The 18,131-nt window shown below is 34.0% G+C and overlaps 1 protein-coding gene across 1 annotated transcript; it reads left to right on the top strand.

Moving 5' to 3' along the window:
- The first annotated feature begins 389 nt into the window (after positions 1-389).
- LOC134279774 (uncharacterized) lies at positions 390-14,378 on the top strand. Its single transcript, XM_062762174.1, has 2 exons — positions 390-743; positions 14,208-14,378. Exons 1-2 carry the CDS (start codon positions 399-401, stop codon positions 14,376-14,378), a joined length of 516 nt encoding a protein of 171 aa, XP_062618158.1. The 5' UTR covers positions 390-398.
- Positions 14,379-18,131: the final 3,753 nt, after the last annotated feature.

Below are 18,131 nucleotides of genomic sequence, written 5' to 3'. Positions count from 1 at the left end.
AGTCAAATCAACGGTTGAACGAAATGGAAATGGTATTTAGAAAAAGGTTTCCTGGAGGATGAACTCTATCAAACTTTGATACGGGAAAAAAACCCAAGTCTAAATATGGAACATCAACGAATATTAGGTGAATATCAGAATAAGTTAGGAATAATTTTTCACATAGACAATTTTGTAATAGATAACGAAAACTTAAGTGGTTGGTATGTGCCATGTGTGAATACTGTAAAGTTCAGTCCAAAAGAAAAGCTGAAGACTGACAGCGAGGCGTCCCCAATTCTATGTTTTCTATTTGAACAGTATCTGCCGTATGATCTATTTGGTAGATTGATTGTGAAGTGTTTGAGTACTAAACATTGGACACCATATGGAGGACTTTGTACAAAACCGGTGCATATATGCGTTATGGAGCACAGGAAAAAGGAGTGCAGGTGTACCTCTTTACATCGGAAAAGGTTATCACTGTTCAAATCATCGGACGGAAAGAAGATTCGACAAAATATGGACGCGCAATCATTACAGAATTAGATTTGATTTTTGAGCAATTTTTAAAAACTTTTTATAAATCTTTAACAAAACATAAAATCGGATATTTGTGCAATAATAAAAATGGCTATGAAAAGAATTCCCATGAACATTGCATTATAACAGAAAAAAACAATGCATATTGCAAGTCATGTGAGAGTGTTTTCGAAACAGAGATAGAGAAAGCTAAAGAGTTTTGGGGACAAGATAGTGAAAAGGTAGGGATTTTTAAAATACAATTTATTTACATTTTACAAGTCGTACTTTGCAATTAAATTTAGTGATTATTTTGTTTTCACTACATGTAATTTGCACTATAAATATTAAGCATTTCTAAGCTAGGTCATTCTTTTATTTTGAACTCTCGTGTCCTTTTTAAGCACATGGGGAATGAAGTAAGGTGGTTAAGGTGTATTTAAGTCACTCTACAGTTCTGGCAGTACATATGTTCATTTTTCTTATAAAGCAAGGTCAAATCAGATCATTGTTTAAGATACAAAAATCTTCTTTGCATCATGAATTGGCAGATACTGTGTATTTATAAAAAAAAGTGTAAGTTGTGTCAATGGGACCAGACGTCATAGATGAATAACCATCCACTGTCAAACAACCCAGGCATTTAACGTACATTGTACGATAAATTGCATTAAATATTAAGTCATCATTGAACAGACCTTACATATCCGAATGGCTGACTTTAAATCAAAATACAGCATTAATTCGTAAATGAATGAAATTATAATTAGAATTAATCTTTTTGTTGGGAATACTAAATAAAAAGAAATGTATGACGAAAGCTGTCCATTTTTAGAGGGGGAACCTAAACATTTGGAGCTTCATTCGGGAGGCACCGACACTTTTATGAGATCCCCTCACTAATCAATGGCCCTGGTTACCAAATAGGACTACCAATAATACCAAAACAATATATGACTAATCAGTCACTCACTCTAAGTGTCAAGGTCTTCTTTGAAATCCTTAGTCCCCCGTCTAGTTTCATCTTTGAAAGGATTTGTAGTATTTATGAAATTCATTCTCCATATGAAAGATCGGGGTTCCTAAACATTGATCCTTGACAATGAGTTATTTAAGGTCCTCAGTTCTACTAAATTAACGTCACAAACACTACTGGACGAAAAAAGTGCTCAGAATCCCAAATTTTACTGATAATGTCTGATAATTACTGATACGGTGCTGTTCTTGCTGATAATTACTGATATTTACTGTTATTATTACTGTTGTTGCTGATAATTTTAGTTGTTGCTGATAAATACTGATAATTACTGTCGTCTTTTACTGTGGATTCTGATAAATACTGTTGAGGTACTGTCGCTGCTGAGAATTGCTGATAATTACTGTTGAGGTACTGTCGATGCTGAGATTTACTGATAATTACTGTGGTCATTGTTTTTAACCTGGGAATGGATTAAAATAGCCTAAGAAATGATTATTTGTTTTTTTTTTTAAGCATTTTAACAAATTCATTAGAGTCAATTACAAAATAAATTATTCTAAATAAAAAAGTAACATTTTATTAATTTGCTTTCAGTTTTCATATATTAATTTCATTATAATAATTTTTGACCATAATGTTAACATAAGCTTTCATAAATGTTTATGTTTTTTCTTTAAATTTCTCCTTACACGTAGATGACATTATCTGAGGAAAATTATTCTGTTGTATTTGCAGTGGTTTTTCTTCCCAAGTACTTTTTTAAAAAGTTTAATTTTTGTTCAAAAAAATCTCATCTCATATTTTTTCTCACATGTATGTGTACTGTCATCAAAAGCTTTTTGTGGATTTCTTAAATACTTCAATACAGTCAATGGTTTCAAATTTTAATTTATTTTACCGTGTGGAGAACTGAAAATGCATGAGCATATTAAGTTGAACCCCCCCCCCCTTTTCCAATTACTTTTAAATTAAGCTCTCATTTTTAACAAGACAGTATTAAATATTTTTCATAAAATCCAGTCTTGAAGCGTAAACTTTGTTATTTTATAGAAGAATGTGACAGGGTTAAATAATTAAATTGAAGCATCTTTAAATTATTTTTTTCATGTATTATGTAGACAGCGCGCTCTAGTTCTCCGATGTCCTCCCTGCGAATTTTATATCGTGTCGCTTTCTAGCTTTCTCTCTCTCTCAATCTCTTTTAATTTATTTGTTAAGGCTTAAGGATTATACACTACATGACATAAATCTTATGCAGAGTGATTTTCAGTCAATGAAATATACGTCTTTCTTTAGGCTAATTCTTTTTTTATTGTATACACTTTTAAGTCTATGCATGGGCATATGGCTTCTAATATTATGCGCCACTCCTTAAACATGTTATATGCGGTCAGTCAATTAAAAAACTAAATAAAATAAATCATTTACTTGAATAAACTTTTTCCATTAATGCAAACTTTGTGCTTGTTGTTATTGAACATACATGTCAACCACGTGTAAAAGTTCTACTTTCGTTTTAGAATCGGGTCAATTATTAGTACATTCTGACATAGGGATATCGTTACGGCTTGCGTTTTTGTAAAATTAGAATTTTGTGCAGTGATTATAATTATTTTTTAATTCCATTTTTCTCCGAGACCTTTGTATAAACGAAAAGTACAGACTTGGTGCTTATTTATATGATTTTACTTGATTGTAGCACAAAAAGGAGGGGGTGAAATACTGTTTACAATTAAGTGATAGCCGATAGGGCAAGGTCTGTTCTTTTGTTGTGTGTTTTAAAAGTCATGCAAGTTATGATAATATACTTATCGGTTTTTTTTATATGCATGAATAAATTTTTTTTAGAGAATCAATTGCAATGAACCATACACATTTCAGAACTGAAGTAATTATAACATTTATTCATGAGTGCGATACACAACGTCATGCATGTTTCTGACATTCAAAATCCATACATTTAAGAGTTTTTTTTCTCGGATTAAGCGAAGTGGAGTTTCCCTGCATTGGGAACAATTCATGCTAATATTAATTCAAAAAAGTGCTTCACTAAACAATCTTTCTCTTTATATCTATATGATTGTATATTTTGCACACTTTTTTTTTTATTAAAAGTGAAGTTAATTTCTCGTCTACGTATTTATCGGTCCCAAACAATCGTAAGCAGAGATTCAGAATTGAAAATACATATGACCACCTCCCCCGTGAATATTCTTTTATTTGATAAACAAAATATACTCCCCGGCCTAAATTCCCTTACTTTGCATTTATAGCAACCTACGAAATTTTTTTAAATTTAGTTTCTTATTCACTCATGCCTTTTAGACCTACTGTTATGTATAAAATCACATACATTTTATATGTTTTTGTGGTCTATGTATACTAAAGTAAAATGGTAAAAAGATTCATATTTAAATGATTGATTGATTGAAGAAATATGCGTAAAACTAAAAAATGAAATTAAATACTGAAGAAGATAGATCTTTGAGAATTGAAATAATAATGAAAATAAGTCTGTACAACGTACATGATGTACGAGGGCCGTTCAAAAATTACGCGGACTGTGCTATTATTTACGCTTACAGACGTCATATAGCTATAAAATTTCACAGTAATATGTATCTTAATGATTCCAATAAATTTCGGGCAAAATTTCTGTATTTTAAAAAAATTCTACTAAAATTATCGGTATGTTGATATCGTTGATGGAGAGGTACGGCGCACGACAAAAAAATTGAAGCAAAAGCATGCGGATTCAAAAATTTAACTCATTGATTTTCTATAATTCGCGATATTTTTCAACAGTTATCTCTAATGTACCTTCAAATTGTTCTCTTATTATGTATTTAGATTTCGGACGTAATATTTGAAGTATTAACAGAAATATAGTGATTTTTCTCTGATGCGATTCCCGTTAAAACGACTGTGAAAATGACGTTTCCTGAATTGACGGCGCACCAAACTTTTGTTAAAATATGTGTAATGCTCGAGATATCGGCAGCATAGATCCAAAATATGCATAATAAAACATGTAGTAAACTAGGCTACTCATGACATTTGCCCACAAATAGCAAATTGAAATTTTAGACAGTTAGACCTCTGTAAAAAGGCTATACGGGAGGACGGGAAGAAGATTATAGACGAAAAGTTAACTTTATCCGGACTGTAAAGAACGTGATTGAGAGTCACCAATATCACACTATATCTCATAAGTAGTTTTTGGTTTTAAAACAAAAAAAACAAAAAGAATATTCTTTACTTGTTTTATAGATTTTAAGCTTGACAAGAAATGGTGTTTTGATATTGAGTAGATAAGGTAACTCAAACTATACAGGTACTCAAGGGAAAATGTTAAGAAAATGAAAGCTCAATTCCATATTTTTTATAATGCTTGTGACGTCGAAGATTTTGCTGCGCCGTGACTTAATGGTATGTCCTGAAAAATCACTCAAAATCAATACCAATTTACAACATTTTTATATGAAATTTTGAAGACCATATAAGTAAAGATTCTTTTATATTATTTGTGAAATTTTGCCCGATTATGTCATCAAATATTTCTTCTGTGCAACAAGTCCGCGTAATTTTTGAACGGCCCTCGTACATGCATATATCTTTTTTTTCATTATAGTACCAAAGTGTTCTATTCTAAATATTTTTTCTATCAATTTTATTCGTCATCAAATTCAATATTACGGTTTTTTTTTTCGTGCGACCATAATCTTTAAGATTGTTCCAAAGTAGCGAGTACATGTACAGTGTCTACAGGTAGTTTGTTCATTGATAACACCGGTAGCCGCAGACGAAGAACAATAGGTAATTAGTGCCCATTGTTACGCTGACCACTACAATTTGCATGGAATATACAAGTTGTACCCCGTTCTACCCCGGGGCTGAAGACTTGTAAACAATACAGCAAAATCACAGGTCGATCACCGATTTCTGATCAATTGAAATCAATTAAAAGGTGTTTTCCTTTCAACTTTTTACCATGCAAAATTAAAATCGATTAATTTGATCATATACTAATAGTAACATATTACATTAAGTTTCATTTCATTTATTTCCCATTCCATAAAATCAAATAAAAAAAATCAATGAGATTTCAAAACTGATTAAATAAAAAATGATTTTGTATTTAAATTTTAAGACAAACTAAATACATGTACCTTTCTACCAGGGATTCTTAACATCTAATTTTTAATCACCTCGCCCCATTTGCCGGTTGCACATGCATACAGTGTGTACTTGTACATATGTACATGTGGAGGAGTTTAATTTTTGGACGATCTACAAACGTCTACATAACATTAAAATAAATGAATAAATAAATAAATTTATTAAAATCAGTGCCCACAGATTGAACATATTCAAACCTGTTTTCACCTCTTAGTTACTTTTGAAAAGGGATAAAATTTCTAATTTCCTAGCAAATTTTTCAAATATTTCGACAAAAAGAGACCAGAAAACCGAACATTTAACAAAATGAATATAATTGTTTTCGAGAAAAAAAGGCCTTCAAAAACAAAATGTTGTCCAAACTCGACCATTTGACCTAGTGAAAACGGAACAAATCCAACTTTTCTAGCCTGCAGGAAACTTTTTCTCCAATCCCGATTTTTTCCCCATCCATTACGAACTTTTTTCTTATTACTGAAAAAAAAGATCACCGATCTCCCTACATAATTTTTTGGAGTCGGGAAAGGCGGCGATGGATCTTTTTAAGATAGCATAATTTTCTTTTATTTACAGTTTATTTTTCAATAAGATCTTATGCGAAAGTAAAATTCCATTTTTTTTCTGCCGTTAATTTTGTTTATTAATTCTATTTCTATATATTCATTCTATTAATAATTCATTTGATTATTGTCAAAATTTTCACAAAGTTAACGTAATGTAGAAATTGAGATCAGCATACATACATACAGTCATGTAATTTTGCCATAAGCAGAACATTTAAAAAAAATATGAAAATTTTGCCATGATAATTCAAGTAAAAGAAAGTAATAATTGAAGGTTTTTATAGCCCTCTGTTTTATTTTAAACCAACTACCAGGTTAAAAACAATGACCACAGTAATTATCAGTAAATCTCAGCATCGACAGTACCTCAACAGTAATTATCAGCAATTCTCAGCAACGACAGTACCTCAACAGTATTTATCAGTATTTATCAGACTCAACAGTAAAAGGCAACAGTAATTATCAGTATTTATCAGAAACAACAAAAAATATCAGCAACAACAGTAATAATAACAGTAAATATCAGTATTTATCAGCAACAACAGCACATTATCAGTAATTATCAAACTTTATTAGTAAAATTTGGGATTCTCAGCACTTTTTTCTCTCCAGTAGTGAAATGATGAAGTGTCCAATCAGACCATAGTTATAGAGGATAGGATGAACATTTACACTTAGGAGTATTATGTTTTCAATGTTTCATATCTGAGCATTTAAAGTTATCATAGTTACATGTAGGGACTTATATTAAAGACTGATAAAATGAAAAAAAGAATTTTTAGATAAAGTTCTATAGTTAAAATTAATTCTACAACGATTATTGCTGAGATCAAGGAAATGCTGTGGACATTTTCTCTCTCTCTATATCTCTCTCTCTCGTGGCGCAGTGGTTAGAGCGTCTGCTCTGGAGTCGCGAAGTAAGGAGTTAATCCTTACGTCGCGGGTTCTCTCCCACTGCGGGACGTGGAGACCGGTCCTTCGGATGAGACCGTATAAACTCGAGGCCCCGTGTCTCTGTAGATGTTGGCACGAAAAAGATCCCTCACTGCTCAATGGCCGCAAGTGCCGAGTCTAGGACAAAATTTGCAGCTCTCCACCGGCATGTGGTGGCGTCTCCATATGACTTTGAGTGAAAAATACTCGAGAGGAACGTTAAACAATATGCAGTTAATCAATCAATCTCCAATATATCACGAACGTCATCAAAAAATTAACAGAAACACGTATCATATTTGTGCAACTAAAATGAATATTTGACTCCAAAATGAAATACTTATTTAGACCACATCGATGGATCGCCTGAACACTTTATATTGCAAAAATTAGCTGATGAATGTAGGTGTTTAGCTCTACTGGTCAGATACCAGAAGAGCTTATGTGATAGTAATGCGTCCGTCGTCCGTCCGTCTGTCTAGCTGTCTGTCTGTCTGTAAACAATTTTTCAAAATGCTACTCCTCCTACAGATTTGGTCCGATTTCAATATAACTTGACACACAAGTAGACTACACTAAGATACATAATTCTGTGCATCGGTTTTTGATTTCGATGAACGGCGTTGCCATGGTTACTAAAAAAATAGAAATTTCTGTGAAATTCTTTAAAAATGCTACTCCTCCTACAGATTTGGTTCGATTTCAATATAACTTGGCACACAAGTAGACTATACTAGGATACATAATTCTGTGGATCGGTTTTTGATTTCGATGAGCGCTGATGCCATGGTTACTAAAAATAGAAATTTCTTTGAAATTCTTTCAAAATGCTACTCCTCCCAAAGTTTTGGTTCGATTTCAATATAACTTGGCACACAAGTAGACTACACTAAGAAACATAAATTTTTGATTTCAATGAACGGTGTTGCCATGGTTACTTAAAATAGAATTTTTTTTAAATTCTATGAAAATGCTACTACTCCTATAGTTTTGGTCTAATTTCAATATAACTTGGCACACAAGTAGACTACACTAAGATACATAATTCTCTGCATCGGTTTTTGCTTTGGTAATGACCATTTTTCTATTTATTACTGTTTTAAAGTTTCAAGTCCCAATTGCTCCTTTTATCTTCCTTTGTTTTAAGTATAAACCAGTAGAGCTACAGCCTCGACAGAGACGTCTGGTTATAGCTATAAGCGGGCAGTTCCGCGAACCTCACTACATCATATTTTAACTCAATTATTATAGTGATAAAGCAAATTAAAAACTGATTTTTTCATTGTGTTTAAAAAACTTAACAATTTATGACACAAACAAATTTTATGATAAATAAATGTTTTTTAAAGCAGCAACAGCTCAAACCGTCTGACTTCCGTTCGCAAGTAAACACAAACAAGCTAATTCAGAGAATTTATGTCCCCCACTTATGGAAAAAAGAGGAGTATGTGCAGTTTGGGGGTGTAGTGTCAGAACACCTCCCCCAATGAATTTGTAGAAATGAATATATACATGCATATTGTAGCAAATAAAAATGCTTATACATGTATTGATATAAAGATTCGATTGTCTATTCTTTACAATGTGTATAAAGGAATTTTTAATGTAGAATACATGTGTATAAATGCCTAGTATATAGGCCTAGATATGAGAAAAAGCATTTGAAAAGAAAAAAAAAACAGCACGGAACATCCGGTACTCGAACTCGGTACCTCATGCATTTGAAGCGAACGACATACCTCTTCACCTCTGAAGCGCTGCATCAGTTGCGAAGGAAATTATATGCACATACTCCAACATTCCTACTTACCTTTATTTGATGGTACTAAGTTTACTACTGTCAACAGTTTACACAATGAATAGCGTATAATTTAGCTTTTATTAGGTCACCTGAGTAAACTCGGGTGACCTATTGCTATCCATTTTCGTCCGTCGTCGTGCGTCGTGCATCGTCCGTCGTCCATCGAGTGTTAACATTTGAACGTTTTCAGCTTCTTCTCTGCAACCACTGAACCAATTTCAACCAAATTTGGCACAAAGCATCTATAGGTAAAGGGGAACAAAAATTGTGAATTTCATGATCCCTGCTGCCCTGGGGCCTGAGGAGTGGGACCAAAACCACTAAAATTAATGCAATCTTTAAAAATCTTCTTCTTTACTCCTGAACATCAAGCAGTCAAACTGTTTGCATGATTGTAATCAGCGATGAGTCCTCTACCAAAATTGTGAAATTTATGGCCCTGGGGTCAGGGGTACTAGTGCTAGGGCGGGGCTAAATAAGTAGGTAGTGAAAATGCATTATTTCTTTGAAAATCTTCTTCTCTGCTTCTGGGTATTAAATAAACAAACTAAGCACATAGTTATGATAAGCAAGAATGCCTTTTCCAAAATTGTGAATTGTATGGCCCCAGGGTCAGGGGTTCTGGTGTTAGGGCGGGGCTCTATTGATTATATAGTGAAAATACAGGAATTCTTTGAAAATCTTCTTCTCTGCTCCTGGGTATTAAATAAACTAACTAAGTACATAATTATGATGAGCAAGAGTGCCTCTACCAAAATTGTGAATTTTGTGGCCCCAGGGTCAGGGGTTCTTGTTTTAGGGAGGGGCTCTAATGATTATATAGTGAAATGCATGAATTCTTTGAACATCTTATCCTGTGCTCCTGGTTAATATACTAATGATCTAATTACATATTTAAGGCCAGGATTTATTTTATTTTCAGTTTTACAAACCCTCCGCTCAAGGTTTTGAATTTTCAGAAAAAAATAAAAACATTTTTTTCTTTCCGATGTCAAATTTGAGTCGGGATCAAGATTTCAAATTTACGAACTCACACTTCCGGTTTTACGATGAAACGGCAGGTAAATAAAGCTAGATAGCTTGGTTTAACAAGTGTAAAATTTATTGATACGAGTGCCATTCAAAACGTTTCACCTGTTCAAAGGACAAATAAAATGCTGACGACTTTGTTGTACAATGACATGCTGGTGAGATAATTATGTATTCGTTTCAAAAGTATCCTGTCTGTAAATTATTTTCCTAAACCTAAACATAAAAAAAATGCTGGCCTTATAATGAAGAAAGGGGCCTCTTTCAAAATAGATAATTTCAGGGCCGCTGGGTCAGGGGTACCAGGAGGGTGCTTTGACTAAAAATAAATTAATGCTTTGAAATCTACCCTTTGCTAAGCAATGGTGCCTCCTTCAAAATTTGTGAATTTCATGGCTTTTAGATTAAAACACGAACCAAATACAATTGGTGGAAAGTTGTTACATGATACTCAGGTGACCTATAAGCCCGTGGGCCTCTTGTTAAACATTTCTACACTAAGGGATGTAATAAGAATATAAAGTTTTATTCTGTTTTATACGTAAGAACTCTTCATGTCCCTGTGCTAAAAATAGTGACATGTAATACAATCAATACTTATAAAACAAATGGGGCGGGGCACTTTGAGAGGGGTAAAGAGGTCCTAGGGACTTTTGTATAAATTACATTGCAAAAGCTCAACATCCTCTTGAAATACAAGGGCTATTCATTAAATAGTGAGACTTTTTCAGTAAAATCAGATATAGCCTTTTATTCTTTTCTATTTTAGTAACATTCCTTCAAAATAATTCCCCTTTACTTAATAACATCTTTGAAGTCGTTTTATCAAGCTTTGGTACACGGCTCTGTACTTCGAAAGCGGTATACTTTTAGACACTGACACGCAGCTGAACTTTATGGAGAACGAAAATGGAAACTACGTCCACATAGCATTTTTTTAATTAAGGGACTAAGAAAAGTCGCATGGGGATAAATCTAAAAACAAAGCGGGCGATTTAGCTGCTGTATTATATTTCTACAAGAGAAATCTTGTGTGTACTTTGTAGTGTGTGCTGGAACATTATAATGCAAGAGATTGATTCCCCCTCATTCAAGCTTTGGGTCTTCTGTTTTTGTAATGATTTTGTACCTCAGGTATTTTATTTTTCGCGTAAACATTTTTTTTAGTAACAATTTTGCCTATTTTTAATTGAATCTGAGCGAATACCTCGTTAGAATAGAAAAGGATTGCATACAAAACCTTCTTAGCTGTTTTGCCGCGTTTTGCAATGGTAGGTCGTTTTCATTGTTTGTCAGCCATATTTTTGTTTTCAGTTTTCCTTTTCAGGTTCATAGAAATGTAGCCAAGTTTTATCTCCCGTAACAATTTCAGGTCGACGTATTTTATCCCATTTTCCGATAAATTTTAAAAGTTTTTGAGAATTGTGCAATAGCATCCTTTTAGCCTGTAATTTAAAATATGTGGGATCCACCTCGAAGATACTTTCCTGACTCCTATACTTTCTTTAAAATCTTCAAAAGTTACCCAATGAAATGTTCAGCTTCTTGGCGATCTGATTTTCGGTTACTCTGCCCTCTCTGTCGATAACACTTTTACTGCTGTGACTGATTTTTCCTTGATAACTGATTTGATCCTTCCTGAATGTTTAATATTTTCATCTGCATCCCTACCAAGTTTGAAATGCTTTATCATCTGATAAACGGTTTTCATAGATACTAGAATTTTCATATAGTGACAAGAGTTGTTTGAAAATTTACTATTACGTTATATTTATTAGAAAACAATATTTGGTATACGACCTGATGTTCAAAATGACCTTTCGGGACTTTCGATCTGTTTTCATGTTAACAGTGTCCGCAGGGTGGGTCCGAAAAAGATCTGTCATTTGAAGTATGGCTTTGTAGAAAGTTTGTGACTAGGTGTCAAATCAATAGTATGGAAGACAATAAACATTTTATCATGTGTTTTCATTCAATCAGGTGTAAAATTTAAAAGGAGAACATGTAGTGTCATTATTTAATGAATAGTCCTCGTATTGCCCGAAAACGATATTGTTACACTCAAACAGAATGTATACATTTATGACCTTGAAGTTTGACCTTTTGACCTCAAAATCAATAGGGGTCTTCCTTAAGCCACAGGTGGCTGAAGTGGAAGTTGTTATGTAAAATTTCATTGTAAAATCTCAAAGGGTTCTCGAGATATCGTGCGGAAACGAAAGTGTTTAAACAGACAGAATTTGCGAATTTATGTCCTTGACCTTTGACCTTTTGACATCAAATCAATAAGGGTCTTCTTTAGTCCATAGGGAGTTGCTATGCAAATGTTCATTGTAAAAGCTCAAAGGGTTCTCGAGATATCGTGTGGAAACGAAAGCGTTACAGACAGACAGAAAGACGGATGGACGGACGGACGGACGGACGGACAGACCCAAGTTAATATCCCACTTTTCAAGCGGGGGACAATATACCCGCTAATGTTGATTGAAACAGTGTATTCAGATCAGGGTGGCTTAATTTGTTTGTCTATAGTGGAGAGGATCAGGCTTATTTAAGGGCTCTTAGTAGAGTAGAGTTTAAGACCGTGTTGTCGTGGATGATGTAGGATGATGAGGAGGTCGAGAACTATTGTTTGAAATATAAAAGCCTAGGCTATATCAACACGGATTTTATCTTTCAAACAACGTTTCTCGACCTCGGGGGATATCCTGCAACATCCAGGAAAACACGGAATTTTTTTTCTTAAGTAACCATGCATTTTTGCATTTTTAGGTCACTTGGGTCATTTGCTATACGTTTTTCTTTGTCATCGACCGTCTGTGGTCGTACATTGTTCCTTACATGTAAGATAGGAACATTTTCTATGATCGGAATAAGAGTATTGAGCTTCCAAAATTCTAGAATTTATAATCTCAAGGTCAGGAGTTCTGATGCTAGGGCGGGCCTTCGATGAATGCTTAGAGAAAGTGCATTATTTTAAAAAAAATCTCATCCATTGTGTTAAGCAAAAAAAAAATATCAAGAGGAAGAGTAACTCTTTTAAAATTGTGAATATCAAGGCCCATGAGTCAGGGGTCATAGTGTTAGGGTGGGACTTGAATGGCTATAATGTATTGTGAAAATGCATTATCTCATTTGCTGGTCTGGTCTGGTCTGGCGAGGACTAGTCTTACTATTGATTAAATGATGAAAATGCATTAATTCTTAAAAAAATGACTACTCTGGTCCTGATTTAAAAGAAAAAAAACATGTAGATATTTATGTAGAGGAAGGGTGCATCTCTCAAAATCGAGTTCCCTGGTTTAGCGGTTCCGTTTTATTATCTATTATATGATGATGAAACAAGAGTATCAGCAGTCTTGTTTAAAGTCTTCATTTCGTAAGTTTTATGGTCGATACAATGACTTTGTCAGCAAATCCAAATTACCATTGAGAAAAATGCTGACTGACGTTTATCATACTAATAGTTAGTCCATTATTTATACACTAAATTGACCATAGATTTTCCAATTATTTCCTAATCATGACAAGGAACACACGGCGGGTGTGACCGGTCGGCAGGGGATGCTCACTCCTCCATGGCACCTGATCTCACCTCCGATGTTTTGGAGGTCCGTGTTTACTCTGCTCCTATTTTGTATTGTTTTATGGACTTTAAGATTGAATACTGTTGGTTATCCCCATACCCTCCTCATACTAGTTATGTAGTGAAAATGCATTTTTACTTTGGAACCTGTTTTTTGGTCTGGTGGAATCATGATGAGATAAGTGCAAAGTTGTAATGATTAAAGGATTCTTTTTCAAATGATGAGTTTCATGTCCATTGACTTAGGGAGAACGATAAGATAGGCTCTAAAGATCATATAATGGAAATGAATCAATGATTTCAATCAATACATTTATGATGGGTAAAGTTGCCTTTTAACAAATTATGAAACATTGCAGCCTCTTGCATTGTTATTTGGGTTGGACACACTTGATTATCTAGTTGAAATGCATTGTTCTTTGTTATTCTGATCTGCCTTAGGGTATTATGTAATCAAAGTAAGCATGCTAAGTTTTAAGTTCTGATGAGCAATTATGTCCATATTCAAAATTGTGAATATCATGGTCTCTTGTGAAAACACAAACCAGAATCAAACGTTGGTAAGTTACTGCATGGCACTTAGGTTACCTATAATGCCGATTGCCATCTGTTGTAATTGTTTCATGTAACTTTCAGGAGTCTGAAGTGGAAAGCCCAAGATCATCAGAAACACAGTTGATAACTCGATGTTGTCGTGTGTATATGGAAGTTTTATATAAATTCTCCGATCATCTTAAACCAGAGAAAAGCACAAACAAAGGTGCTTTCTGTCACAAACACACAACTGCTAAAGTTTTAATTTTCTGATTAAAGTCTTATTTTCCAATCCATAAAATGGGTCTAATGATTCTGTCGGGATTCTTATGTATATTATAGAAAAAATACACAAGTGTGACGAATATTTGCCATGCAGATATACAAGTACAATGTATAAGCATTAAGATTTATTCAAACATTTATTTGTCTTAAAAACAACGTTGAAGACACAGATGGGGTTATCATTAGGATATATTTGCCAATCTTGAATTCCTCATCGGCACCAAGATCACGACCTATATTTACCAAAGACTTTATTCGGTAATGACCAATATTTGCCGACAAAATCAAACTTTGACGAAGATAATTAAAATATAATTATGTTCAAAACAGGGGGTTATCTGTGGACTTCAAAGCACTGAATATTTATCTAAATAACTTTTGTGTGGGAAAAAATATAAAACATTTAGCCTACAGTTCTTTTCCCAATGCTATAATGCTACATGTTTATGGCAAAAAAAGGGGGGGGGGGTTAGAATGCATGGAAAAGGGAAAAATAAAAAGTTTTCCAAAAACAGGTCCTATAATTTTGTCAAATTTATTAAAAAATAATTGTTCGTTAAATGAAATTGAGTCTATGCATGTGTATTGCTTATAGGTTTTGGAAATTTCTTCATAAATATGCTAAAAAACCAGATGCCATATGATTGCTCATCACAGTGGGAAATCTTCCCAAACGTATCCGAACACAATATCGAAGCTGACATGAAAAGACTTGATAGATTAATTGAGGTTGGACAAAGACTGAAGAAAATGCAAGAAGTAGTTCATTCAAAATCGCAAAACATACAACATGAAAAAGAAATTGAGCATATAGCAGAGGATCTGAAAAAGGTACGAATATATCAATTTAAAAACTAGTGCTAATTGTAACGGGGACCGTTACAGATATTACCAAACGCTTCCCCAAATCCCTTTTGGTGCCATATTTACTGTAAGCTTCATTAAATAAGACAAACTCATGCATTTGAGACTTTAACAATTTACCCAGAAGTGTACCAAGTTCATTCAAATTTAAGCATTGCACGCGTGCGCATGTGAATTCATGTGCGTAATAACCATATCATCTTGTCTACACAATTTAAATATTTCAATATACTAAATATTAAAAAGTATTTTATCCAAAAGTATTGAAAAATACGCTCATTCTAGTGTATTTTTTAAATGTACTCATTCACGTGCATGTACGGGCATCTTGACGTGGTGACCATACCTTATTGTAGAAGTTCATTACATCTATCTATGTTCTAAATCCCACACCATTTGGTCAAAACCAAGGAAGTTATAGCTGTTTTAAGTTTCAGCCAATCAGATTGCAGCCCAAGTACACGCACGTGTATGCATGTGCATGGTGACCATACCTTCTTGTAGAAGTCCATTATATCTATCTATGTTCCAAATCCCATCCTGTTGGTCGAAAACCAAGTGAGTTATAGCTATTTAAAGTTTGAGCCAATCGGATGTAGCGCACGTGCATGCACGTGTTTTTATGAAAATTGCTATATATCATGTTGTAGAATATCTTATTGCATGGCAAAGTTCAAAATTTCAAAGGATTTTGTCAAAAAACAAGAAAGATATTGAGACTTTGAGTTTCAGCCAATCAGAGCGAAGCGCACGTGCATGCGCGTGAGATCTTGCTATTTTGACCATGTCATATTGTCTGTGCTACTAAAATAACCTAATGTTATGAGTTTCAAAGCATTTCATCAAAAATGTAAAAAGTTACGCTTACATTCATTATATTGATCATTTCTCGTGTTGCACGTGCGCGCTCTTGCAAGCACGTGCGCGCAAAATGACCTTCGTTCCACAAATCTACATAACATGTCTACTGACCCTAAAAACATTTCACCTTAGTCGGATGTGTAGTTTACCGAGATCATTCGCGGACCAAAGTACCAGGAAGAAGAAAAATAATAATAATAAGAAACAGAGTAAAAACAATATGTTCCCCAACTTCGTTTGGGGAACATAACAAGTATAAATTGAAATTAAATCAGGCTCAGCATTATTGTTCTTCCTGCCCGATTGTCTGTATAAAATCAACACCAAACTATTTTTGTACAGTTTTCAAACGATTTCATAGCATATCGTCAAACACCCTAACTCCATCATTACCATAGCGTCGTCACACTCGGGAAACTCCGTTCTATGTGTTAACAAATGTGATTATTACGTCATTTTTTGCATACTGAGTATGCAAAATGAAATACTGAGATATTATATTTGTCAATTTCAGAGAATGCATTAAAATGTTCTTGCGTTTATCCATGGGTATCTCCAACATGTGCGTCAACAAACTAATTTGCAAATGGCAACCATGTAATGAAGGTGTATGCTAAAGATTTAATATGACATACTATTTTAAATATGGCTAAAATATTTTATGTTGTCGGTCTACATTTGTATTAATGCATAACACGTTGGAGGCTACAACGATGATATAACGTACCAAATCTGGTCGCCCGCGTGGCGCAGTGGTTAGAGCGTCTGCTCTAGAGTCGCGAAGTAAGGAGTCAATCCTTACGTCGCGGGTTCGAATCCCACTGTGGGACGTGGAGACCGGTCCTTCGGATGAGTCCGTATAAACCGATGCCCCGTGTCGCAGTAGGTGTTGGCACGAAAAAGATCCCTCCCTGCTGAAAGGCTCTGAGTGCCGAGCATAGGACAAAATTTGTAGCCCTCAACCGGCAAGTGGTGGCGTCTCCATATGAGTGAAAAAGTCTCAGAGGGACGTACAACATACAACCAATCAATCAATTATACCAAAGCCGTTATATTAACGTTATTCTTCCTTTATACCTTTACTGTCATTTCTCTATATAAATTTGATACCCTCAAACTGCCTACATCTCTGTGAAGAGACTATTTTCCTCATCTGGGACTCTTCCCTCATGGATATTTAATTACATTTTTAAGCAATGGAAATGAAAAGTGGGCAAGAACTCTCTTACTGTGACGCATCAATGTTACTATGAAGTCTAAGGATTTTGACATGCAATGTCAAAAATCATATTTGATTTCTAGCAAAATGCTACAAAATATATCAGTAAAATCATTTATATTTAAGAAATAATTTTGTCATAGGTAACGATGCATAAGTTATCTTACATGTACCATCTTTGGAACCACATGCGTTTGTGAATATTTCGAATGCCTTAATATCTTTAAAAAATGTTTAAAATGAATATACGGTTTAATAAATTGCCTTTGATTGTTTTTAGTATAATAAAACAGTTATTGAATGGGAACTCAGGAAATAGGGAGGGAACCAAAAATTTGCCATTTTCCCCAATAACTGTAAGCTATTGCTGATATATATGTAGCCTAAATAAAACAAAAAATTAACCCTGTTTTATGTAGATTTATTTAAATATAAACAAAAAAGGGTCAATATTCTTCTTTTGGCGCCTCAGTACATTTCAAATGACGTTTTTTGCACTGAAATGTATGTCTTTTTCTAGCTTCAGTATCTGTAGCGTTATGGTTTTATGTATTTTTGACCATAATGCTACAGATCCCGTAATGCAAAAAAACGTGCAATTTACGGAGCAATTTATTTTGTGCACTTTTAGGGAGAATTTATCAACTTTCCAGCATCGGTAAAATAACTACTTTTCACTCCCTAATTCTTGTCATATTATTCAACTACTCTGTATATTTTATCCAACAGCATGTACATGTACCTACCCTTTATACGTGTAGTCGTCTCTACAAGTGATTAATTCGCTTGATGAAATT

This window comes from Saccostrea cucullata, unplaced genomic scaffold, assembly GCF_032062105.1.
Source record: "Saccostrea cucullata isolate Sc308-1 unplaced genomic scaffold, CSIRO_AGI_Scuc_v1 ctg5768, whole genome shotgun sequence".
NCBI lineage: Eukaryota > Metazoa > Mollusca > Bivalvia > Ostreida > Ostreidae > Saccostrea > Saccostrea cuccullata.
This window is presented reverse-complemented; position numbering and strand designations above follow the sequence as displayed.

Bases quoted from the DNA above. Each gene is read 5' to 3' on its own strand.
- LOC134279774 (XM_062762174.1), top strand. From the start codon at position 399: ATGCGTTATGGAGCACAGGAAAAAGGAGTGCAGGTGTACCTCTTTACA. The intron at 744-14,207 runs GTAGGGATTTTT...TGTAACTTTCAG, and splicing joins GGGGACAAGATAGTGAAAAG to GAGTCTGAAGTGGAAAGCCC.